This window comes from Nicotiana tomentosiformis, chromosome 6 (assembly GCF_000390325.3).
Source record: "Nicotiana tomentosiformis chromosome 6, ASM39032v3, whole genome shotgun sequence".
In the NCBI taxonomy this organism is placed as follows: Eukaryota; Viridiplantae; Streptophyta; class Magnoliopsida; order Solanales; family Solanaceae; genus Nicotiana; species Nicotiana tomentosiformis.
This window is the reverse complement of record NC_090817.1, coordinates 19771123-19796642: the sequence shown is the minus strand read 5'-3', so window position 1 is coordinate 19796642 and position 25520 is coordinate 19771123. Positions and strand designations below refer to the sequence as shown.

Sequence of the window (25520 nt, the reverse complement as noted above, 5' to 3'; positions counted from 1 at the left end):
TATGTATTACAATTGCAAGTATTAGTTATACAATTTATTTAGTATTATCCTATGTATAAGTAATGCATAACAAACCATAGTATTAGCAAAACCAAGATTATTAATGCATGCATTAGCATGATTAAATACAAAATTATCTATAAAGTCCCTTAAAACTAAAGAATATGGAAGGCATTTTTGTAAGCAACTAATTTTCTTAAAAATTATGCAATGTATTTTTATTTTTAATACACTACACCAGTGGATAAGAAATAATCTCTGCATAACTAATGCTTGCATTACTAATCGTTGTATTACTACTACACCTTATTCATCACTATTCTTATACACCCTACTAAACGACCCCTTAATGGTGTGGAGCCTTTTGGAAAAAGTCGTACGGGCTTGACCCAAAATGAACAATATCACACCATGTTAAGAACATCTTCAGAGCATTTTAGCCAAAAAAATTATTATCAGGGCAGATAGTTTGGCGGGATTATGGAGATCAGGGAGTGTGGTGTGGGGGGCCGGCTTAGTGCCGTCTGGGGGGTTTACGACCTTTACCCGCAGCTTTGAAGATACGCACACAACCTTTGGGCTTCGATGACCGTAAATAATCAAGATCTTGTGGGTGTCATATAATTAATCTCCAAATTAGCTCATGCATAGTGATGGTCCATGCGAAACTTAGTTTAAGGATGAGATTGTTGAGTGTGTATGAACAAATCCCACATAAAAAATAGAAAATAAAAATATTCTACTTATAAAGAATTCGATACACTTAATGGTGTGAGGCCTTTTGGAAAAACCGTACGGACTTGACCCACAACGGATAATATCACACCATATTAAAAGTGTGTTTGAAGTATTTTAGCCCAACATTCACTTTAATTTTTAACTCTTATTATTTGATACTATAAAAATACTGATTGTAAATAAGTATTTTCTGTCATGCAATATTTCTTCCCATTTCATTTGATAGGTAATTCTCCCTTCGATTCCCCCATCCCCAGTCTTATCTTCCTTACGCCAACTGTAGCAAGTCTGATTCACCAAAATATGGGTAGCAAATCAATGCCATAGCATATCAATCCATTATCGGTATCATTTTTTTTTTCCTATTTCACTCGCCAAAATAAAACTAGTTATAATGATCATATCTAATAACCAACGGCTGGAAAGACCAAGAATACACATGACGAAACAACCAACAGCTTTAATTGAGAAGATAGGTGTAGCCTATCAACTACCATTGCTGTTGGCATATTTATTGTAGTATCATGTTGATATGTGATTTTCCTACCCCAGAAGCAATTAATCGAGCATTAGTTTTGAAAAATAAGATTCTTACACCGAAAAATGGTAACCCTATCTGGCTATCTCTCTGTTAAATCCATGACTCTCACATAACTTTAAGGAGTCGTTACTAAATTTATACTATGTTTGGTTAGTGATATAAATTTATCCAACTTAGTCTCAGGAGTAGACTTAATCCTGGATATCCCATCTTATCCCATAAAATTTGGTATTATTTTATCTCATCTAGAAGGTGGGATAAATTAGTCTACGTAGAGGCGGATCCAGGATTTTGGTAGGATGTGTGCACTATTAAGAAGAGGTGGATCAAGAATATAAATTTTACGGGTTCAACCTTTAGTTCTTGCGATTGTGTACCCATTGCACTTTTGGAACTATAGGTTCAAATTTTTGTTTTATTAAATAGTAATTTTCTTACATCTATATCTATTTTCCTCATATAAGATTTTATAGCAACAAAAGAAGAATAGGAATTTCAATGTGTGAAAATTTTGAAAGAATTAACCAAACAAAAAAGAAATAAAAAAAATACTTAATTAATACGCAAAAAATAACACCAGACACGCCCATCTCCCTGGACGTCTACTTCTAGAATAAAAAGGAAAAAACAACAAGATTGACATAAGATTTAAACTCACAACCTCACCTAGAGAGGTACACTCAATAACTATCACATTATGTAATACTTTGAGCATGGATGCACATACATATATTTATATATTTTTTGAAAAAATATAATATTACTATACATGATTTAGGGCGGGGAGCATGGGTTCACGTGCCCCATAGAACCCCCCTCCCCTAGATACGCCCTTGAGTCTAGGAATTATAATTCCAAAACTATAATCCTGGGATAATTTAGTTCGCGTACCAAACTACCCTAATTACTCGTATAGAAGTTATAGATTGAAACTTCAAAAACATGTACTCCGTCGAAGGCAAAGAGATTTCAGCATACGTTTTATAGTCCATATCTATAGAAAGAAAAAGTTAGGAGAGGATTCTAAACAATTCTATCGAACCGACCAACAAAAAGAGAAAGATTGAATACCTTTCTTAGTTTTAGTACTGTATAATAAGTTATAGACAATGTTTTTAATGTTAACTACTTTTGTGAGTAGTTCCTCTAATAAACTATAAAGGACAAAAGAAACAGTTAATCCTTTTTTCACGTTGACATCCTCAAACATGTCTCTTAATTAAAGACATTAAATTAAGTTGGTAGGTGAATTAAATTATGTGCAGTTAGCAGTATTAGTTACGTAGTACATACTATTTCCTTTATTAATGACCAATTCATTTAAGGTTTTTTTTTTTTCATCTATATCCATTTTTGGGGTCATAATTGAACATATACCCAATATGCAAAAATGTTTGCAAGCGTACCTACTTTACGATCAACTTCAGTGCAATCAATAATTTTTACTTCAAATGCACTTAAGAATAGGTCTGAAATGCAATCAATAATTTCATGCACTTAAGGCTAATAAGTCTGAAGTGAAAAATTGCACTTCAGATGCACTTAAGGCCAATAAATCTGAAGTGAAAAATTGCACTTCAGATGCACTTAAGGCCAAAAAGTCTGAAGTGCAACAAACGTTTTCATTCACTTAAGGTCAATAAGTCTGAAGTGAAAATTTGTACTTCATATGCACTTAAGGCCAAATAGGTCTGAAGTTTAACCAATGGTTTCATGCACTTAAGGCCAATAAGTCTGAAATGAAAAATTGCGCTTCAGATGCACTTAAGGGTAAAAGGTCTGAAGTGAAACAAACGTTTTGCTACACTTAAGGCCAATAAGTATGAAGTGAAAAATTGCACTTCAGATGCACCTGCAACAAATGTTTTGCTACACTTAAGGCCACATAGGCCTGAAGTGCAAATTGCCCAGAAACAAAAATTTGTTCTTCGAATTATAACAATCCAATATACGATTTAATACCTAAATCTACTCCAAATGAGCTCAAATTTGAAAAATAACCTCCAAATATCATCAGGGATAAACCCCAATAATCAATTTATCAAAACAACAATAAATCTAATGAACCCGTTTTGCAATTAAGAAAAAGAAGAAGAAGAAGAAGAAGAAGAAGAAGAAGAAACCCTAAGCAATAGTAAAATTATAAAGCGTCATAACAGCTTACCATTGTAAAATATCATAAACTACATTAAAATATGTTCACAATCATCATATAAAATCATTGTCACCCGAAGAAGAAGAAGAAGGAAGAGGAGGAGGAGAAGGAGGAATAGGAGAAGAAGAAGAATAAAACAAAGGAGGAGAAAGATGTGTGAAGTTGTTTAAAAAGTGAGTATAAGTTAAAACTTTAAAAAATATATATATATAAATTAAATGGGGGCGACCAAATAGGGTTCTCTTCAATTTTTACCATTTAAAGACCCCTCAGCGGCTAAAGTTTGTTAACAAGAAGTCAAAGATGACGATTAATTGTCCATAATCCATATATACAATATCTTTCTCCAACCTAGAAACATTTATCATAACCATAAATCCAGTTGTCCATATTTCATGCAATAAATACAAGATATAGTTATACTATAATTTATTCACCGACCTGGTTATGTTTAATTTACCAATATTTATATACGGTAAAGGCTCAAGAGCAGAACCTACATTGTGAAAACAATTAGAAATTGAAGCTTTTGGATATTCGAGACCAAAAATGATGAAAGTAAACGTAAAACGAATGACAGAGAAAGAAGAAGAAGAAGAAACGTCGTTCCCTGTTAGCCCAACGGGGCAGTACTTCACTAGCTCCGCATTGTCGATTTCAGTCATTTCTGTTTTGGAATCTGAAATTCCTATAGATGATTCTTGTACCATGAAATTGCTTAAGGATGTTTTCCTCCCCATTAATCCTCGCTTCTCTTCTATTATGGTATGTTTTTTTGCCCCCGCTCTGTGTTAGAATGTCTTATATTAGACGCGATAATGAAATAGTTAATCCTCTTATAAGAGGCAATCTTCATCTTATGAGCTAGGGGTTGAGTTAGGACTAAAATCCAGTTTTTTTAAGCTCGTGTTGTGTGTTTTCTTTATTCTTCTCTTCTTGAATGTCTAGGAAATATTACTTACTATAATGATGCAATTTTGTGTTGAATAAGTTTTTATTTTTTAAATTATAGGTTTTTGACTTTTTGTGACCTTTTCTTTGGAGTTCTTATGTTGGTTAGTACCTGCAATATATATACCTTAATTAATCATAATCAGTACGTTTATAAGCATAATCATTTAGCTAGCTAAACTTTTAATTAGTACCACATCTTCAAGATTTTCTCTTTTAGTGCTAAATTAAAGAAAACTAATTACCAAATTTTTTTAAGAAAGATAAGTAAGAAATCTCTACTATATTTGTATGAGCGATGAAATGCATTCTCCTTTATTGCTCTTTTTTTTTTCTCCTCTTTCTTTAATTTTTGCCTTAATTTGTTTTCCCTTTTATTGGAGTAGGTGAGAGACAAAAATGGGGTTAAACAGTGGAAGAAAGTGGAAGTGAAATACAAAGATCACATAAATGTGCCAATTTTCCCAGAAGGAAAATCAAAAGAATTCTATGACAATTGCTTCAACGAATACTTAACCAAGATTGCAATGGGACAACTTCCACAAACCAGACCACTTTGGGAAATTCATTTATTCAAATACCCAACAAGCAAATCAGCTGGAAATTTAGTATTTAAACTTCATCATTCACTTGGAGATGGATTTTCTTTAATGGGAGCACTTCTTTCTTGCTTACAAAGAGCTGATAATCCTTCACTTCCCTTAACATTTCCAGCATTTAACAGTAATCCCAATTCTGGAAATGATTATAAGAAGAGGTTTTGTACTAATGTGGCTCAAATGGTATCTGGGGTTGTTAATACTTTCTTGGATTTTGGTTGGAGTTTATTGAAGAGCACTTCACTTGAAGATGAGAGGACTCCAGTTAGGTCTGGGGATGAAGGTGTGGAATTTCGACCTATTGATATTAGTACAATGGATTTCTCTCTTGATCATCTCAAACAAATTAAGACTAATCTTAAAGTGGTAAGTTATTTTCTTTTATTTAATGTATCTTTCTTAAATTTATGATTGATATGCTACTTGGGTGCATTCTTGATTATTTGATTCAGAAAAATCTTTTTGTTTCTGAAAAATGAGTTGATCAAGATTGATAAAGACACCGACGAATTAGGTTGTGAAACGGCGTGTTCTGCCTTAGTAAAGAATATAACTTTGCACTGAGTAATTGATATGTTATAATAGGTTAGAATTAGATGACAATATAAAGAAATTTTTTCGATATATATATATAAAATCCTTTTTATAAGGCATTGCAATAAGTGCTCTCTTTTTTACATTTTGGGGTTTTCCTAATTAATTTGCTGGTCAATGATCCCAATTTTTCTAACTAAAGGAGTCTAAGAAAACCTACTGAAGTTGTGATAGCACCAAGTTTGCCTAGGAAAATAAATGTTAAGTAATAGAACTAAAATAATATACTGCAAAGAGCAATTACTTGTAAAATACAAGTGGAATTTACTTCTATGTATATTGATAGTCTTCTTAATTAGTTAAAAAGGGTAGTTGCAATTGAAAGGTAACTTTTAATGCTCCAAGTGCACAATTCATAAAAGAGGGATAGCTGGATGATGGAAACTAGTGATAGTATTGCCCTATTAGTTTTTGCCCACCAAAATATGAGCTTATGGGACCTAGTAACTCTATCACGAATGATAGCTTATGGGACATCCCTTACCCCGTTCAAAAATTACATTGTATAACTCGATAATATTTTTTAAAATATGTATATATATATATATATATATTATATAATGACACCCCTTGATTTTTTGGTGAGTTTTTTTCTTTATATTTTGATTCTCCTTAATAAAAATCCTGGCTCCGCCACTAACCATCAGTACATGTACCTAGGGGTGTACATGGACCGAGTTGGTTCATTTTTTATCAAAATCGAACCAAACCAACTATATCGGTTTGGATTGGTTCGGTTTTGTCCGGTTTTCGAGTTTTTTGTTACTTAAATATTATTTCAATCTTACTTTGTTAAATTTTTTATAAGTAAATATATGTTTAGTAAAATAAGTTTTTATATATTAAAATATTCTTATGGGAGAATTTTCTTAATAACACATGATAGTTAATTTTGTAGTCGTCTGACAATAATTTTTGTTGATGTACACTTTCAAAGTTAACCGAATTTAGTAAATAAACATAAAAATTAAGATAATACCTACATAATAATAACCACTTCAAATTCGAAAAAGATATAAAAATTTAATAGATCTTGACATATTAATATGGAAGAACAAAGAGATTGACGCATTTCAGTAACACTTGATAAGAAAATGATCATACAACCAATTATTTAAGGTTAATAAATATGGAGCACTTCATATTCTATTTAATACTATATCCCGTAAGAGAATCTCAAATGTTTCTAGACATTTTTTAAAGAAAATTCTATATAAAATCTTTAAAATATATATATAAATTATATATTTATATGTCGGTTTAGTTCGGGTTTTTTTTACTCAATATTAAACCTAGTCGAATTTTTTAATCGGTTTGATTTGACTTTTCGATTTGGTGCGATTTTTCGATTCGGTTTGTACACCCCTACATGTACCTAGTAACTCTATCATTCTTTGCCGAGCAATTCTTGCCTAAGAGAATTAACTTCACACGATCTGCTAGCATGCTTGATTGAAGCTTTCCTCGCAAAAGCAATTTTTAATTGAATGGAAATATGGCATTTAAGTTGCGTAGGGTGACCTGAAAATGGAGATATTAATGGTATATAGATAATTCCATAACAACTTCCATGACTGACATTAACTCAATTCTTTCTTTAGTTGTTGCTCATCTTTAATGTCAACACAATGCGATTTTATACTGCTCTCTCCGTTCACTTTTACTTGTCCACTATGGACTATACACACCCTTTAAGAAATAATAAATAAAGTGCATAATTTATCATGATACTCATATTAATTGATGCATATTTTTAATAGATTTGAGAAAATAATTTGAAATGAGCAATTAATACTCTGGTATAACATGAAAATTTTTTTATCTCTCTTGATATGCTAAAAATATAAAAGTGAAAAAATATTTTTAGAATACTTGACAAATAAAAGTGAACGGAGGGAGTAGTATGATCATCTAAATTTGGATAGAATTTAAATTATGTGCATTGATAGTTATGAGATTTTATATCATTAGGTAACATTATTTTGTTTATCTACAACAATATGTTACTTAACAAAGTGGCTATAGTTTAGAGGGTGAGAATTCCACGTTGTGGCCGTAGAGACTTGGGCTCGAAACCCAGCAGCCACAAAAATTTCCTTGTGCCGAGGTTTATCGGAAAAAACCTTTCCACATTCAGCAGATTTGCGTATATACTTATCCTCTAGGGACTCTACATTCAGCATAAGGATAAAATTTGAGTATATACTAACACATAATTAGTAACTTCGAAATAAGAAAAATAAACTTTTGCAACACGTAGATTGGGCTGACCATATTAAATAGTATTATTTACATTATCAATGAATATAACCTAGATATTATGCAATTTGCGCTACAAATTGGGAATTTTTGCTTTTTAAAATATATGATTTATTTATGAGATTTTTATATAAATAGCCTGCAAAATTCACTGTTTATTTTTTTTAGTCAGTATTCATAGATTATACATCTTTTTTTTACATTATACACATATTATACATAGCGTATATATCCGCCACCTATTTTTAATTTAAGCGTTGGGTGGGTGCCTATTTAGATTAATTCTTCAATATTTTTTTGTTGACAGACTATCAATGACGTTATATGTGGAGTATTGTTCTTGGGAGTAAGATTATACATGGAAGAAATGAAATATGAGCAGAAAAATGCAAATTCAACAGCTTTGGTGCTACTCAATACTAGAAATATTGCAGGATATAAATCAGTAAAAGAGATGTTGCAGCCAAGCAATGAATCCAAATGGGGAAACCAATTTGCATTTTTACATGTATCTGTTCCAAAGCTTGATAAAGAAGAGTCCTCACTTAATCCTCTTAGCTTTGTGTTTAAAGCACAAGATGTTATCAAGAGAAAAAGAAACTCTGCTGCTGTTATTCTTACTGGCAAATTGCTCGATACTCTGCAAAAATACAGAGGCCCTGAGGTGAATTCTCCCTCTAATTATTGACTTTTTCTTCGTCTTACCTTTTCTTTATAATTACTGTGTACCTCAAGCATTTCACTAGGTATATGCTACCTTCTATCAGAATTTAGTTATAGATAGCCTCGTTATATTATTCAAAGGTTTTTTTCCCAGCAGAGTGCTTTCATTGTTGGTGTCTTTCCGATTTCTACGCATTTCACTGCTCCACCGGAAATTCTCTCTGCCCCTACTGTACTCCAACTTGGTAGTCTGCCGTTACCCATTTAAATTATCTACTCCTCTATCTAACGGACCCATTCTGGTAGACATATGGCAGCATTTTATACACGTAAACCATTTTTCCTCTAATATCCAAATCCATCCGATCCAACACCGAACCCGAAATACAGCTCAGAAACCTTCGAATAGTATAACATGGGCTACATATTACTATTTCTGATAGTAGAGGGCCATATTTAGACCCTTTTCTGTAAATATTTTAGATGAAATGGTCAGGGGAAGAAATCACCAAACTTTCTTTTACCTCTGCTGATATTTGAACTCTAATCTCCCTAGGTTTTTATCCTACTTCATTATCCGTTGACCGTTAGGTCATGTTTTTTTGTGCAAGCTTTTTTCTAGTGTTATTTTCCAAAAAAATTGGAGCTAGGTGTAGGGAAAAGAACAAACAGGAACAGAGTTTTTTTTTTTGACATTTTGGATTGTTGGTGTTGTGTTAAGGTAACGGCAAAATACATCCACAGCACGTTAAAGAACTCAAGCATGACAATATCAAACATGATTGGGCCAATGGAACAAATGGCTTTGGCAAATCATCCATGTAAAGGCTTTTACTTCATGGTTGTTGGTGTTCCTGAGGTATAATACATTATTTCCTTGTCATTTCACTACGTCGTTTAATAATTTTTTTATACTATCAATACAATTTAACTCGCTATAGTAAATTACTCGACTTATGTTCAAATTATTAATTCTAGTCATTATGTTACGTGTAATTACCTTTTAAGCGGCCTGATAGTGTAAAATATTTTTACGCTTATGAAATTTGACTGATTGCAGAGTTTAACAATAACAATGATGAGCTACATGGGAAGGTTAAGGGTGGCAGTGGGAACAGAGAAGGGACTCGTTGATCCTCACAAGTTCAAGTCTAGCATTGAGAATGCATTTGATATGATTTTCAAAGCTGCTGTCCCTTCTAAACCAGCAAATTAATCCATAAAAATGTGAATGTTGTTGTTGTTACGTTGTCGTTCTTCTTCCTACATTGTGCACACTCTCCAAAATGCTGCCATACGGTGTCGGATCCTCCAATAATACACTATTTTTGGAGGATTTTACACACCCCGGACATTTCCAAAGAGTCCGAACGCTCTTTCTTCATTTTCTGCTTTTCAGAAGAAACAATCATGAGCTTATCTGATTCGTAATTTATGTTTTAAGCATTTTAAATTGCTATGTGTAGCTTTACAGGCATCATGTATTGATTTGTTAACTGAGTAATTTTCTTTTCCTTCTATTTGTATTCTTTTGTAGCGAAAAAAAAACGATTGATATATGCATACAGAGTTTTTCCTTCCTTTTTTTTTTTAGAGTTATTCATATCACATTTTCAGCTATAATCTTGGAGCACAAATAAAATCTCATAGAAGTACGACCTTAAAAAATTTAATACGTTTTTTTTTTCTTCCAAATAATATCCATTTTCCCCCGAAATCAAACTTACGGAGTAGATCACTTATCTAGAACTATTCACGAGTGATATTACTTTTGGTTTATTTTAAAAATAACAATTAAAAAAAAAAAAAATTTAACATATCTATGCATTATGATTAGATAAAATTTCTTTCAAATTCTCCAAATCTTTCCACTGTTTTTTCTTAGCCACTGACAGACAACTTTCATTCACTCAATTTTTTCACAATGTCAAACCAATTGTCGCATAGGATTCGCTCAATTTTTTGTTCATTTTCTTTTGCAATATTGAACATAACTTAGAAAAAACATAAACACTCATATTGCAGATAAACTACATAAAAAAAATACATCTGAAACATTATTATACCATATGTGATACATTAATTATACCATAGTACTACTCGAAAAAAGTAAATGCGGTGAGCGTGGATCGAACACACGACCTTCAATTTTTTTTCTTAGCCACTGACAGACAACTTTCATTCACTCAATTTTTTCACAATGTCAAACCAATTGTCGCATAGGATTCGCTCAATTTTTTGTTCATTTTCTTTTGCAATATTGAACATAACTTAGAAAAAACATAAACACTCATATTGCAGATAAACTACATAAAAAAAATACATCTGAAACATTATTATACCATATATGATACATTAATTATACCATAGTACTACTCGAAAAAAGTAAATGCGGTGAGCGTGGATCGAACACACGACCTTCAGTCTGACGCTCTCCCAACTGAGCTATCCCCGCAAAGAAATGGTATGCACCAGCCGGGAATCGAACCCGGGTCTGTACCGTGGCAGGGTACTATTCTACCACTAGACCACTGGTGCTTGTTGGCTAATGCAGTCCGACATTATGACTGAAACATACTAATGGATTCCTGTCTGCTGCATACAATTAGTTATATGGGTTGTATGTGATAATCATGCTGTTTAAGCATTTGATCTGGTTTATTTGACAGAACACGTAAAATGAATTTTGTTTTCTCTCTTGAAACCATGGCCATATATTATAACATACAAGAGCTAGACATCGACTCACACAAACAACTAACAAGCACCCAAATGTAGCAGATTACGACAGTAAATTAACCAAAATGTTTTTATTTTTACAGCAAAGGTTATTAGTTACTGGAATGACCTTTGCATTCACTCACAGTCCTAAAAGTTTGTTGACATAGCAGGTATGTTTGAAGTCCTCAATTATATTACTATATGTTAAGTATTAAGAGATCAGACCACTTTTTTCCTCTTGGCTCTTTCATTAATTTTTTCTTTTTATTTCATCCTTCTCAAGCCAACTACAGTTGTATATATAATACTCAAAAGTGAAGAAGGACTAAAAGGTAAATAAAAGAACTAAACAAGAAAATGAAGAGGGACCAATCAGCAATTCAGCTAAGAGTTACTCCACTATAATATAACTAACTCAACAAATTCTGTCACTGCGCCTTCGATTTCGCTGACCTTATAATTACTGATCTTCTTCACATCAACATGGAAATATAACTTTTTCTTCTCCAAAACCCCAGCCAAAGAATAATGGAGAAATCATAAGAATTACTACTATTAAACAGACAAGCAGAAGTATAAAACAGATAGGCGTGACCAAAAATAAGAATTAGAAACAATAATTGTTATACTACGAACTTCAGAAAAAAAGAGAGGAAAAGAGTGGAAGTGAACTAGGGTCTTTGGTTTAGTTCTGTGAAGATGTACGAAGAAAGTGAATATGTAGAAGAAAATGTTGACGATAGAGCAGCAATGGCAATTGATGAAGAAGAAGAAGAAGAACAAGCTGATGACGATGAGGTGCAGGAAATAACTCAGGACGATGCATGGGCAGTTATTAGTGCATATTTTGAAGAAAAAGGTCTAGTGAGGCAACAATTGGACTCGTTCGACGAGTTTATACAGAATACAATGCAAGAAATTGTTGATGAAACTGCTGATATTGAGATCCGTCCTGAATCTCAGCATAATCCTGGTCGTCAACCTGATTTCGTTGAGGTTTAATTTAGTTCCCAGAGTTGCTTGCTGTTTTTTCAATATTATGTAGAAATTCTGTTTTGAATTTGTTGTTGGACTGTAATCGAATCATGAGTCAGTCATAAACAACTGAAATTCAACGTCAATATTGACACTTATCATTTAGGTTGCATTGTTTTTGGGGATATATGCATCGATAACAACATGCACTTTAATGTCGAGCTAGTTGAGGTTGATTATATGAATTTTTATCCCCATTTGGGCACATTTGAGTACATTACTGAATAGAGATTTTCGAAAGCTTACACCTATCATTGCACTGTCATACAATATCTACCAATTGTAAAATACTTTGTGTCGAGCACCGGATTTAATGTTAGTGTTCCAATAATGATTAGCCTTAATCTCAACTAGTTGATATTGCCTATACAAATACTTTGCTTTCCTTATTTGTAAAGGGCATCCCGGTGCACTAAACTCCCGCTATGCGCGGGGTCCGGGGCTTGTTTGCTTTCCTTATTTGTCAGGACGCTTAATTAATTTGAGCATGTGTGTAATCTTGTTTGGCACCAAGTGGATATAAAATTTGAAAGTCATATCCACCTTTTAGCTAACATTCTTTTGAATGTTAGCTGAATGACTTATTACTATTTTATGTTAAAATGAATTGAATTGTTTTTGGTTCTTATTCTGCAGACAATCTATAAGATCAAGTTTACTCAGATATACTTGAGTAGACCTATGATGACAGAGTCTGATGGAGAGACTAATACTTTGTTTCCAAAGGCTGCAAGGTTAAGGAACTTAACATACTCCTCCCCTCTATATGTTGATGTGAAGAAGGAAGTAATAAAGAAAGGTCATGACTATGAAGAAGTCACTGAGAATCAGGAATTTACCAAAGTTTTCATTGGAAAGGTAATAAAATGTGGGTTCATCAACTTATAGTATAAGTATTTTGATTTCGGGTCTCTTAACTTCCTGCTGAGTATATTTTCAGGTTCCAATAATGCTTCGATCGAGCTACTGCAGCTTGTATAACCTATCAGAGAAAGACTTAACTGAGTTGGGAGAGTGTCCTTATGATCAAGGTGGATATTTCATAGTCAATGGGAGTGAAAAAGTTCTGATTGCACAGGAGAAAATGAGCAGTAATCACGTTTATGTATTCAAGAAAAGACAGCCAAACAAGTATGCATATGTAGCAGAAGTTCGGTCTATAGCTGAGGGCCAAAACAAGGCGCCTAGCAGCATGTTTGTTAGGATGCTTTCTAGGTCCAGTGCTAAGGTTGTAACAGAATTAAGTCTTTTAAAGAATAGTTATGTGCTTTTTTCAATAGTTCAATTTGCTTTAGGTCTTAAGGAAGTTTTCTCTGCTTTGTGACAGGGGGCCTCTGGGCAATATATTCATGCCACTCTTCCATACATACGGACTGAAATTCCAATTATAGTTGTCTTCAGGGCATTAGGATTTGTCGCAGACAAGGATATATTGGCGCATATCTGTTATGATTTTGCTGACACGCAAATGATGGAATTACTCCGCCCTTCCTTGGAAGAGGCTTTTGTGATACAAAACCAGCAGGTATTGTTTTAGTTTGTTGGACTTCTGATGGCATCTTCTGTTAAGATATAAGCTATTCTAACATAAATATTTCCTCCAATATACTTTGGTAGGTTGCACTTGACTATATTGGCAAAAGAGGATCTACTGTTGGTTTCACAAGAGAAAGGAGAATTAAGTTGGGAACTTCTCGATCTTCTGTTTTGGTATTTTGGTGTTTCTCTATTGCTTAGTAGTACTTGTCATCTGTGTTACAGGTATGCCAAAGATATCCTCCAAAGGGAAATGCTTCCACATGTTGGTACTAGAGAGTATTGTGAAACTAAGAAGGCCTACTATTTTGGGTGAGCCTATGAACCTGAATTCTGAGTTTATGAATATGGTTAAATAATCACTAACAGAGAGTTACATTTCTTTTTCACCAGCTACATCATCCATCGGCTTTTACTCTGTGTACTAGGACGGAGACCTGAAGATGATAGGGATCATTATGGAAATAAAAGACTAGATCTTGCTGGTCCTTTACTCGGTGGCTTATTCAGAATGGTCTGCAATCATTTGAAAGTTTTTGGTTGGACATGCTGACAAAAATTCCTACTTATAATGAATATTGATATTTATGCAGCTATTTCGAAAGCTAACAAGGGATGTGAGATCCTATGTTCAAAAGGTTTCTATCTTGGTTCTCTTCTGGTGTTATATCTATTTGCACATATGAAGCTTCTGCATAAGTAATCAATCTAAATGTGTCGCGAAGCCAGTGTGTTGACAGTGGAAAGGATGTCAATTTGCAATTTGCAATTAAAGCCAAAACAATTACAAGTGGGCTTAAATATTCTCTTGCTACTGGGAACTGGGGACAAGCAAATGCAGCTGGTACAAGGGCAGGAGTTTCACAGGTGAGTTCTTCTCTGATCATGTTAACATCACTTGTATAGACTTTTTTCTTTTCCATCTTTTTCTATTGGTTCACTTTTGTATGGGTATGCTTAGACAGGTTTTGAATCGTTTGACATTTGCATCTACGCTTTCTCACTTGCGTAGATTGAACTCACCAATAGGGCGCGAGGGTAATTTTCTCTTGCTCTTAGCATTGACTTCATTTGTTTCGGTGGTTTCTTTTTCATCAGTGTCTTATACTTGGTAACCAGGTAAACTGGCAAAACCTAGGCAACTCCACAATTCTCACTGGGGAATGATGTGTCCTGCAGAAACGCCTGAAGGACAAGTAACATGTTACATGATCTCATTTATTGATTGAGTCGAATGATTATGAGAATATGATGCAAAATTATGTCTGCTGGTGATATGTCAGGCATGTGGGCTGGTAAAGAACCTTGCACTAATGGTGTACATAACAGTAGGATCAGCAGCAAATCCAATTTTGGAGTTTTTAGAGGAGTGGAGTACAGAAAATTTTGAGGTATGCAATTACTGGAAGATGCTCATGGATCTCAAAGTTCTAAATTTGTCACAAGTTTATGACATTCTTTAACTTTAGGAAATATCTCCCGCGGTTATTCCCCAATCTACCAAGATTTTTGTTAATGGTTGTTGGGTTGGCATTCACCGTAATCCAGATCTGTTGGTTAGGACACTGAGACAGCTGAGGAGACAGGTTTTGCTACCACATTAACTTTTTCTCTTTCTGATATAGTATGTTGACATCATAATATCGAGGTATTGTTCCTGCAAGCTTTAGATATTGAGTTATGAGAATTTTAACATTTGTTCTCTTTTAGGTTGATGTTAATACTGAAGTTGGAGTTGTTCGCAATATAAATTTGAAGGAACTGCGGCTATATACAGATTATGGACGCTGTAGTAGGCCGTTATTCATTGTGGAGAAAAAGAAGTTGATAATAAAGAAGAAGGATATTATCGCATTGCAGATGAGGGTATGTACTGTTTAGCAAGATTGAATCATTCTATAATTCCTCAGTCCCATTGACCTATCTTGTGCTGATCTCAGGAGTCATCTGAAGATTCTGGCTGGCATGATCTTGTGGCAAAAGGATTTATTGAGTATGTTGATACTGAGGAAGAAGAGACTACAATGATTGCAATGACCATAAATGTAAGAAGTCATGAGCTATACATGTTGCTTTACAATGTATTACTTCCTAATGATGACCAAAAAATGTTGCTGCTGTCCAGCTTCTTTTGAAGCTTAATCATCCATTATTAAGTTTCAAGTGCTTTTAAGTCAATCAGAAGTAAATTTAGTTGTCTTATACTCAGAATTTCCCTAAACTGATTTTCCTGGTTAACCTTTTAGGATCTTACAAATTCAAGGCTGAACCCAGAAGAGGCTTATTCTGAAACCTACACACACTGTGAAATCCATCCATCTTTGATATTGGGAGTATGCGCTTCAATCATACCGTTTCCTGACCATAACCAGGTGAATTCTTATGTTTTATGGTATCTGTCTGGCACATGTTTCAAGTCTGTTTCCCCATAATATCCGAATTCCTTATCAAATAGTACCTTTTTCCTTTCATAAACCCCTTCCTTATCTTCTGCTATATTGTCTATAATTTTGACATGATACAGTCCCCTCGTAACACATACCAATCAGCTATGGGAAAGCAAGCTATGGGGATTTATGTCACCAATTACCAATTTCGGATGGTGAGATACTTTCTTTCTAATGCTGCAAGCTTTTCTCTATTCTTCAGTTCATCACTTTCAAGTATTTTTAAGTTTTTCTCATTCTTGATAATTGCTCGCTTATGCTACAAACAGGACACGTTGGCCTATGTACTGTATTATCCACAGAAGCCTCTTGTTACTACGCGTGCTATGGAGCATTTGCATTTCAGGCAGCTTCCTGCAGGCATTGTAATTAAGCACCTGCTTATTGCTTGCCTTCATTCTTAAATTTCTTGCTTTGTAGTGATTGTAATCTTTTCCTGTTGGATGTGCGAAAGAACGCCATTGTTGCCATTTCCTGCTATTCTGGCTATAACCAAGAAGATTCTGTCATCATGAATCAATCTTCAATTGATCGTGGCTTCTTTCGCTCTCTTTTTTTCCGTTCGTATAGGTATGTAAGTCTCTTTTTTACTTCATATTATCTGCTGTTTCTTTCTCTGATCAAGCTCCTGTCTCCATTTTCCCTCAATAGAGATGAAGAGAAAAAGATGGGAACGCTTGTTAAAGAGGATTTTGGCCGTCCTGATAGAGAAAATACCATGGTTGGTTTTTCTATTGGTCACTCTCTTCCCCCTCTTACTAAAAGACATTTGGACAAATAAAGAAAGGAAATAGTAAAAATAATAATTGTGCTCTTTATAAGAGTAAATCTACTTTCTACTTGTATAATGTTGGATTATGGTTGTAAATTCTTGCAGGGAATGAGACATGGTTCTTATGATAAATTAGATGATGATGGATTTGCGCCTCCTGTTAGTATTACTAGAAAACACCAATTTATCATTCGGCTTCATTGAGATGTGCTTGAAATTTTAAGCTCTGATAATTTTTTGATGATGCTAGGGAACAAGAGTTTCTGGTGATGATGTCATAATTGGAAAAACCACACCCATTTCTCAAGATGATGCTCAGGGACAACCAGCAAGATACACACGAAAAGACCATAGTACAAGTTTACGGCATAGTGAAACTGGAATTGTGGATCAGGTCCCTATACTATTAATTGTGCTTCAGTTTTCCTAGTCCTTTCCCTTTTAAGGGGAAAATCAGCAGAATGAGAATTTCTTTTAAAAAGAATGTGATGGTTTTCTCCACATTTCTTGTTTGCCTTTACTTATCAGTTTTAATCATTTGTTAACTATCTTGGTAATCAGTTGTTTCCTTGCTTTACGTAGGTTCTTTTGACAACAAATGCAGATGGACTGAGATTTGTCAAAATAAGAATGAGATCTGTCAGAATTCCACAAATTGGAGATAAATTCAGCAGCAGGCATGGACAAAAAGGAACAATAGGAATGACTTATACACAAGAAGACATGCCATGGACCATTGAAGGCATCACCCCAGATATCATTGTGAATCCACATGCCATTCCTTCTCGTATGACAATTGGTCAGCTAGTTGAGTGTATTATGGGGAAGGTTGCTGCTCACATGGGAAAGGAAGGAGATGCTACCCCTTTCACTGATGTTACTGTAAGTTCAGGAAGTCTCTTTTGGAAAATAAAGACTTTGTATGATTGTAAATGCAATTTAAACAATACACATCTTCAGATTTATATAATAATGAGAGAGAACATGTGTTTGAGTTAGTACTATATTTTGAGATGAAAGAATGTGCCAGGAGGTTCATGAACTAGTGGTTTATCTAATAAAAATAAGGGATTAGGACTTATTATTGAATATGATTAAATGCCTTCACAGAGACAGATTACAAAAAAACTTCTTGACTTTTTGGGCAGATTGAAAATGAACTAACCATTTAATACTTTCAGGTGGATAATATCAGCAAAGCTCTGCACAGGTGTGGTTATCAGATGCGTGGTTTTGAGAGAATGTATAATGGTCATACAGGCCGTATATTGACTGCAATGATATTCTTGGGGCCAACTTATTACCAGAGGCTGAAGCACATGGTGGATGATAAGATCCATTCTCGTGGTCGTGGTCCTGTGCAGATTCTTACTAGACAGCCTGCTGAAGGGAGATCTCGGGATGGAGGCCTACGATTTGGGGAGATGGAGCGAGACTGTATGATCGCTCATGGGGCTGCACATTTCCTCAAAGAGAGGCTGTTTGATCAAAGCGATGCTTACAGAGTTCATGTATGCCAGCAATGTGGTTTAATTGCAATTGCTAATCTAAAAAAGATGTCATTTGAGTGCAGGTCTTGCAAGAACAAAACTGATAATGTTCAGGTACAATCCTCCTCTTTCTACCTTTGTTGATCTCTCCAAATTGTGCACACGGCACTCATATAGTATCCAATTTGTTAAGGACCTTAATACTTTGTTGCTGATCTTCCTGGACTTGCCTGAAATGTCTAGGTGTATATTCCTTATGCCTGCAAGCTTCTGATTCAAGAGCTCATGTCAATGGCAATTGCACCAAGAATGCTTACAAAGGAACTGAAACCATCCGGTGGAAAGAAAGCATCCTGACAGCAACTCCCCCTTCAAACTCTAGTGCTGCACGCTAGGTCTGTCGACTGCACTTCCTAATGAGTTTTCTGGATAATAGAAATTTCAAGATTGCAATGCAAATATAAGTGAACTCTTTCCTTACTGTTTCCAATAGCTTGTGCTTCTATATCAAAGTGGAAGTGAATTGGTTGAACCTGAGACTTTAGCAAAATGCTCTTAAAGAATGACCTCACCACTAGTACAAGTATGTCGCAGGGAGATATTCTGAGGACTTGCACAAGTCAATTTTGATCGTTAACAAACATTCAAAGTTACATGCATAAGTTCTTTCCCATTCTGATGCATTCTTCGCCAAATCTCCCAATCATTGCAACCAATAAATGATCTAGAACGATAAAGCCTGAACTGGGTAACACATTATGAGAAAATACCTTGGTAGCTTTGCACTCTAACTGAGCCATCGGTAGTTTTGATCGTCAACATTCTTTGTTAATTTAATAAATATTAAAGTAGAAAATCTTTTTTTAGACAATAAAGTTTGATTACATCTAGACTTTTTGCTTTCTTTTCAAAGGCCACTGTTGCTCTTAAGAACGCAAATAGTGTGCGGACTATTTTAACGTTATTTTTATTGACATTCTAATAGTGTTCTTACATTATTATTTTTGATTTGTTATATTATACACCTCTTAAGGAGATATTATAAACTTAAGCTCACTCAGGCAAGACTCGAGACAGATAAAGAGAAGGATCTAAAAGTACAGACTTTTGAAGAGGTTGTCATATGCTCAGCAATATATTAATTTAACATTACACGGATAGGTGTAGGGAATCTTTCCAACAGGACTTGAGCAAGAGATTGAGAAATTGAGATGGATCCAACATGTTAAGAATTTTGAACCGCATTATGATAGCCAGATAACAAGGAAACTAAATGCATTACTGAAAGTAGAAACTGTAGGATAAGAATAAGATAAAACAGAAAAATAGGCTATTAAGCAGCTTTGTCAAGCAAAGATCGCGCGACTTCTATTTAGAACTAAAAGATAGCAACATCTTGATCAAGATCCAGCTCAAAATGAATTAGCATTCAACTTATCCAGTGTCTTCTGCAGATCTTCTTTAAAGGTATGCATTGAACTCCCAAACTCCCCAACCCTTGCCATCAAATTTTCAATAGACTCCTTTATAGCAATGCATTCAAGGTTACAAGGCTGCAAAAATAAACCAAAAATCAGATCAACAAGACTGAAGGATCTTTGCACAAGGCCTTAAAAATACCAAAAAATATTACTGAAATGGAAAAAACAAAAAACGTTCACTTACATGTACCACAGGAGAAGAAAAGTGAGCTTGATTCTTCGTAGCTGGAGAGACTGTGATTGTGGACACAGCCTGTGTTTTAGCAGAAGAGCAGACAGTATTTTCAGCAGAATTAGGAGTAATTTCTTTAACATCTTCATTTGATGTTGGCTGGGCTACAACAACTGGTAACTCCGCCTCTCGAAGAAAGAATCCTCGGTTTTTATCATAGTCCAATATTGTAGTGTCTGTTTCAGACAATAGATCATGATACTTCTCCCACATTTCTTCAGGTGACAATAAATCATCATCCTTCTCAACTATTTCTTCAGGTTCCCCTTTCAATAATTCTATCTCCTTACTATCATTAGACACACCAGGAACTAATTGAGATTCTTTCATTTCTGTTTCCTTAGTATCAACACACACCACTCCCAAAGATTCATTTTCTTTCAAATTTTCACCAGACTCTGTGGTTTTAATAATGCAACCAGCATTTTGAGACACTACATTGTCCTCATTGGATATGATATTCAACAAGGGAACTTCATTTTCTTCTATAGCATTATCATCTACAGTTGCAACCTTAGTTTCAACAGAAGTTGCTTCATGCAAAACAACACCTTTGGCCAACTTTTCAATTGGTATACTCAAATTGACAATAGAAACTGTAGTCAAATCTGCATGAGCAAAACAACAATTAGCAAAATGAATCACACAAACTAGAACTTGCGGATTTAAGTTACACACTAGTGATAATATTTTAGCTACCATTTTTACAAGGCTAACAATTAATATTTATCAAGAAATTTACGTTTAATTACCATCAGCTTGTTTTGTCTGTGCCTCTTCTTGTTGCTTCCTCCGGGCAGCTCTCCTCTTCTTTGCACCTGATGGCATTTTTGCTTCTATCCTTTCTCAAACAAATTGAGTTGTAGTGAACTAAAACAGAATAAAAAAGGGTGTATATATATAGGTATATGTCTATTAAGACTATTAAAATTCTGTGCTTAATTTGATTAAAGAAGCTCTAAATTCTAATAAGTCTCTTAAAATTCGGTGACTGGTTTAATTAAAGAAGCTTTAGTTCATGAACTATTGATTGCACTTCCCATAAAATTAAATTCTGATTTTACTCATTTTCAAAATTGTTGGGAACGTAGAAAAAATAGGTAATACCGATAGCAGTTGAATAAGTAATATATGGTGAATATAGCACGGACTAGCTAGTTTTCGGACTGGTAATTGAAAAATAGTCAGCGTTTGCAAAGTCATTGAAAAATAGTCACTATTTTGCTGCGACACAGAAAGTTTTAGCATAATATGCTGGAGATTGGTGCATATGTGTATGAACTTCCACTATATTATACTGGAAGTCCAGTATATTATGCTGGAATATTTTTCGGATTTTGAATAGTGTTTTCGTTCAGATTTATCTTTACATGAAAAATAGCTAAATTTCGATTACTTTTGAAACTGTGGCTATTTTTCAATTATCACTTGTAAATCTGGCTATTTTTAAATTTCTCCCTAATATATGACTTAGAGCCCGTTTGGCCAAGCTGCCAAAACCTACTTATTTTGAAAAGTATTTTTTGAAAAGTAATTTTGCAAAATATTAGTTTGTGTTTGGTCAATTTATTTGAGTAGTGATTTTTGCAAGCTCATTGTGTTTGGTCAACCTTTTAAAAAAGCATTTTTAAGTATCAATTCCAAAAAAGAACAGTAAAGGTTCACTTTGCAGAAAAAAAAATAATCTAAACATTTATTATAAAAGAATTCAATTAAAATATTAAAACATAAAGTAAAATATAAATTAAAAATTCCAATCAATATAAAATATAATTATTCCAAAGCAATAACATTGAGTGTTTGGTATTACTTGTTATTTACATGATAATTTAAATATTCAAAATACATCGTTCAATATAAATTAAAAATCTACACTTTAAGAATAGGAGAGAGAACAAATTATGATTAAAATAAAAAAGAGAAGAAATGTATAGTAGAAATAAAAAGAAAAAGGGAAAGGAAAAGAAAAGAAAAATATTAAATTAATGAGTAATTTGAAAAATATAAATTTATTGTAAGGTTATTTTAGTCTTGTATAATTAATTTTTTGTTTCTGCTTATGTTTTTTGAAAAAAATTAGAATTTATAGTTTCTTCCCAAAAACAAAAAAATTGCTTCCATTGCTGTTCAAAAATACTTTTTTTATTTTGGCCAAACACCTTAAATTTTTCAAAAAGTACTTTTGGCTTCCGAAAAGCTTGGTCAAATAGATTCTTATTGTTAATGGAATGGAATGGAAGATGTCATTTCCATACTCAATCATACCAATATAGTTTTACCAAAGCCCCCCACCCACCACCACCACCCCCAAAAAAACCTGCATTTTGGATTGGCAAGTAAACTAAAAGAATAAATAAAAGAGAATCTAGTTTTCAATAATTGTTTTTTTGTTTGCTTATGTACAAAGAAATTGTGAGTTATTTTGTGTGTAGTTGTGGAAGACTTGCGATTATTGAAACCAAAGAGCCATAATAAGTTAAGCTCAAAAATGTATTTTACTTGCAAAGGCCAAGTTGATAATGTATTTATATATTGTATATAGAATCTCAAACATAACTTTTAATGCCCAACACGCTCTTATTATTATCTGTCAATTACTCACTCTATCAGATTTAGTTATTACTAAACTAAGCTAAAGTAAATTATTTAAACTAAAAATAAAATATTTAAAAACTACAAAAGATACCATGATTTGCATTTCTCTTCCTATTATAATAAAACTACAATGAGAAGTCCTATTACTCATGTATGTATACAGAAAAGCACACTATTTTGTGCAGGAAAAAAAGAATCCATATTGTCATTTTAAAGGCAAAAATGGAGTTAAGATGAATATGGATTTATGCAATTAACTGCGATACTATTTTTTTGATTTATTCCAATGCTTAGAATTTAAGTACGAGAAGGATGATTTTGTTTCCATTCTCATGATCTAAAGAGAATTTCAACAATTTCACACAGTTGTGTAACGGACAAAGCACCTGGAGAGATTTGTCTAATTAAGCTCACCAAGATACGTATGGAATATTAAACAAATTTTATCACTTGAAAATAACCTCATTATCAAAAAATAAAGATTAATGATACAAAAGAAATTTTAGGAAAGTCTTCGTAATTTATAATGCTTCACGCGTATTATCAACTACTCACTCTATCCACTTTGGTTGATACCATTTATTCTTTAAAGGAGTTAATATGATCAAATTTAAAACTAAACTAAATTAAAATGAATTATTTTAACCAAAACGAATTATTCAAAAACTACAAAAAAAAGTACCATAAGCTAGACATGTTAGGGAGCGCTTTTCCCTACAACGGGTTTACGCAACGTAAATTCGGATCAATCAGGGCCTTAATGTGGGTATCAAACGTTGAGTGAAGACACGTCAATGTAACCAATAAGGGGTGTGGGTATCTTCCACCCTTAAGCATAAATTTTGGGTTCAAATCTTAGGTATGAAAAAAACTCTATTAGGGAGTGCTTTCCCTTTTAATGGGTCTCACACGGCGTAAAACGGGTTAGTCGGGTTCCAATATGGGTACCGTATGATGGGTGGGAAAAAAAACACCTCAATATAATCAACAAGGGTTGTGATTGGATGTATATCATCCCTCCAACTTTCTCTATTAATGGTTTTTACACGAAACAGATTAGTCGGAGGGGAAATGTAATGGGCGGGAAACAAAATATAATCAACAAGGATTATGATGGTATGTATATCATCCCTCCATCTTTAACCAAAGATAAAAATCATGTTAGGAAGCGCTTTCCCCTTTATAGGTCTTACACGATCACTACTAGAAAACTACCAAAAATCGTCCACGAAAACTGACCGAAATCAGTCGGAAATATAGGAAAACCGACCGATTTTAATTCATTGTAACAATAGTGGTCGCTAAGGTGTGGCGACCGAAGACGGTCTCAATTTTTCGACCGAAGTCGGTCGGTTAATTCAACCTTTGGTGCACTTTGACTCAAAACTTTTATTGGAAGAATAAATATACTGATCGAAAACAATTGGTAATATTTAAATTAATTTTTATTTATTTTTCCCAATAGCGACCGATGTTGGTCGGTAATGTAAATATATAATAATTTCGCATTTCTTTATAAAATTTAACAGACCGATTGAAATCGGTCGGAATAATTAAAAATAAATAAATAAGTTATTTCAGATCTAATTCGGTCGGTAATTTTAAATTTCTGCAGATTTTAGATTGAAATTACCAACCGAAGTCGGTCGGAATTTATGAAATTTTGGGTTTTAATATGAGAATTTCTACCGAAATCGGTCGGTTTTCTAGGTAAAAACCTGACAGAATATGCCTACTTTTAAGCTACATCACCTGTCAATTACAACCAATAACCATCCTATAATGGCAGCATTACATTGTTGCCATTCAAACACAATTAACCAACAACAACCCTAATAACAACCACAACAACAACAACAACAACAACAACCACAACAACAATGCTAATAACAACAACCACAACAACAATGCTAATAACAAGCACAACAACAACGCCAACCACAACAACAATACAATTGTTCAATAACAAAATAATATCAACAATACAATCATCATTCAAAACTATTCCAACTAAATATTCACAAGTTCAATACTTTGTTTAGCAATACATAACATTCAATGAGTGTTTTGTATTGCATCACCTCCATCTTTACTACTAGAAGCTTCGTCGTCGGCATGGTTCGAAGGATCACGACGAGAAGGATTGGCATCTGGGGAAGGCTCACGAGACCGGAGAATGGGAAAAGCACCACTAGCAAGAAGATTGACCAGCTAACCTTGAAGGAGATTAAATTGTTGGTCTCTCTTTTCTAGCTGAACTTGAAGGGTATCAAATTGTCTATCTCACTTTTGTTATCTAGTCTTTGTCTCTTCAAGATATGTTGTCATCTTTGCAATATTCTTCTCCATAGACGAGATAGTCGACCTATCAATTGCCTCGTCTTGGGCGGAAGTCCCTATACCTTGCAATCCAGCCCTGGTCGCTCGCCTTGCTCATTCGGTGGCAAGCTCTGAGTGTACTCCTCCACATTAATCTTGTAGCGACCCTTTATTTAGGATATAGAAAATTATTAACTATATAATATTATAAATATTAATTTCAAGTTATATTAGTTATGAAATTTACATATGTAGTCTCTGCCCGGTCCTCGACCCATCTAGTTGGATATGTCGGTGCCTTCTTCTTCCGGATGTGAGTCTCCATGAAGAACTCATCATGAGTCATCTTCATTCCATATTTTTTTCCTACAAATATAATAAAATATGTTAAC

The 25520-nt window shown here is 33.9% G+C and overlaps 2 protein-coding genes and 1 non-coding gene across 3 annotated transcripts; 2 read left to right on the top strand and 1 right to left on the bottom strand.

Annotated features, from left to right (window-relative positions):
* Positions 1-3896: 3896 nt before the first annotated feature.
* On the top strand, positions 3897-9986 carry LOC104096148 (wax ester synthase/diacylglycerol acyltransferase 4-like). The gene is made up of 5 exons (XM_009602476.4): positions 3897-4199; positions 4772-5350; positions 8145-8501; positions 9222-9359; positions 9561-9986. Exons 1-5 carry the CDS (start codon positions 3984-3986, stop codon positions 9714-9716), a joined length of 1446 nt encoding a protein of 481 aa, XP_009600771.1. The 5' UTR covers positions 3897-3983; the 3' UTR covers positions 9717-9986.
* Positions 9987-10967: 981 nt separating this feature from the next.
* TRNAG-GCC (transfer RNA glycine (anticodon GCC)) lies at positions 10968-11038 on the bottom strand. The gene has a single exon. It is a non-coding gene; the product is annotated as a tRNA-Gly (tRNA).
* A 621-nt stretch (positions 11039-11659) lies between these two features.
* On the top strand, positions 11660-19064 carry LOC104113800 (DNA-directed RNA polymerase II subunit 2-like). The gene is made up of 25 exons (XM_009624090.4): positions 11660-12217; positions 12893-13114; positions 13197-13484; positions 13584-13781; positions 13874-13938; positions 14018-14104; positions 14186-14306; positions 14386-14430; positions 14522-14659; positions 14758-14830; positions 14912-14988; positions 15076-15183; positions 15262-15378; positions 15503-15658; positions 15733-15837; positions 16039-16164; positions 16317-16394; positions 16509-16604; positions 16694-16809; positions 16891-16960; positions 17117-17170; positions 17262-17405; positions 17594-17893; positions 18193-18615; positions 18745-19064. Exons 1-25 carry the CDS (start codon positions 11921-11923, stop codon positions 18856-18858), a joined length of 3618 nt encoding a protein of 1205 aa, XP_009622385.1. The 5' UTR covers positions 11660-11920; the 3' UTR covers positions 18859-19064.
* Positions 19065-25520: the final 6456 nt, after the last annotated feature.

Coding starts and splice junctions, on each gene's coding strand:
- LOC104096148 (XM_009602476.4), top strand. CDS start 3,984: ATGATGAAAGTAAACGTAAAACGAATGACAGAGAAAGAAGAAGAAGAA. Junction 4,200..4,771: donor CTCGCTTCTCTTCTATTATG/GTATGTTTTTTT, acceptor TTATTGGAGTAG/GTGAGAGACAAAAATGGGGT. Junction 5,351..8,144: donor TTAAGACTAATCTTAAAGTG/GTAAGTTATTTT, acceptor TTTTGTTGACAG/ACTATCAATGACGTTATATG.
- LOC104113800 (XM_009624090.4), top strand. CDS start 11,921: ATGTACGAAGAAAGTGAATATGTAGAAGAAAATGTTGACGATAGAGCA. Junction 13,939..14,017: donor ACAAGAGAAAGGAGAATTAA/GTTGGGAACTTC, acceptor TCTGTGTTACAG/GTATGCCAAAGATATCCTCC. Junction 14,307..14,385: donor TCGGTGGCTTATTCAGAATG/GTCTGCAATCAT, acceptor ATATTTATGCAG/CTATTTCGAAAGCTAACAAG.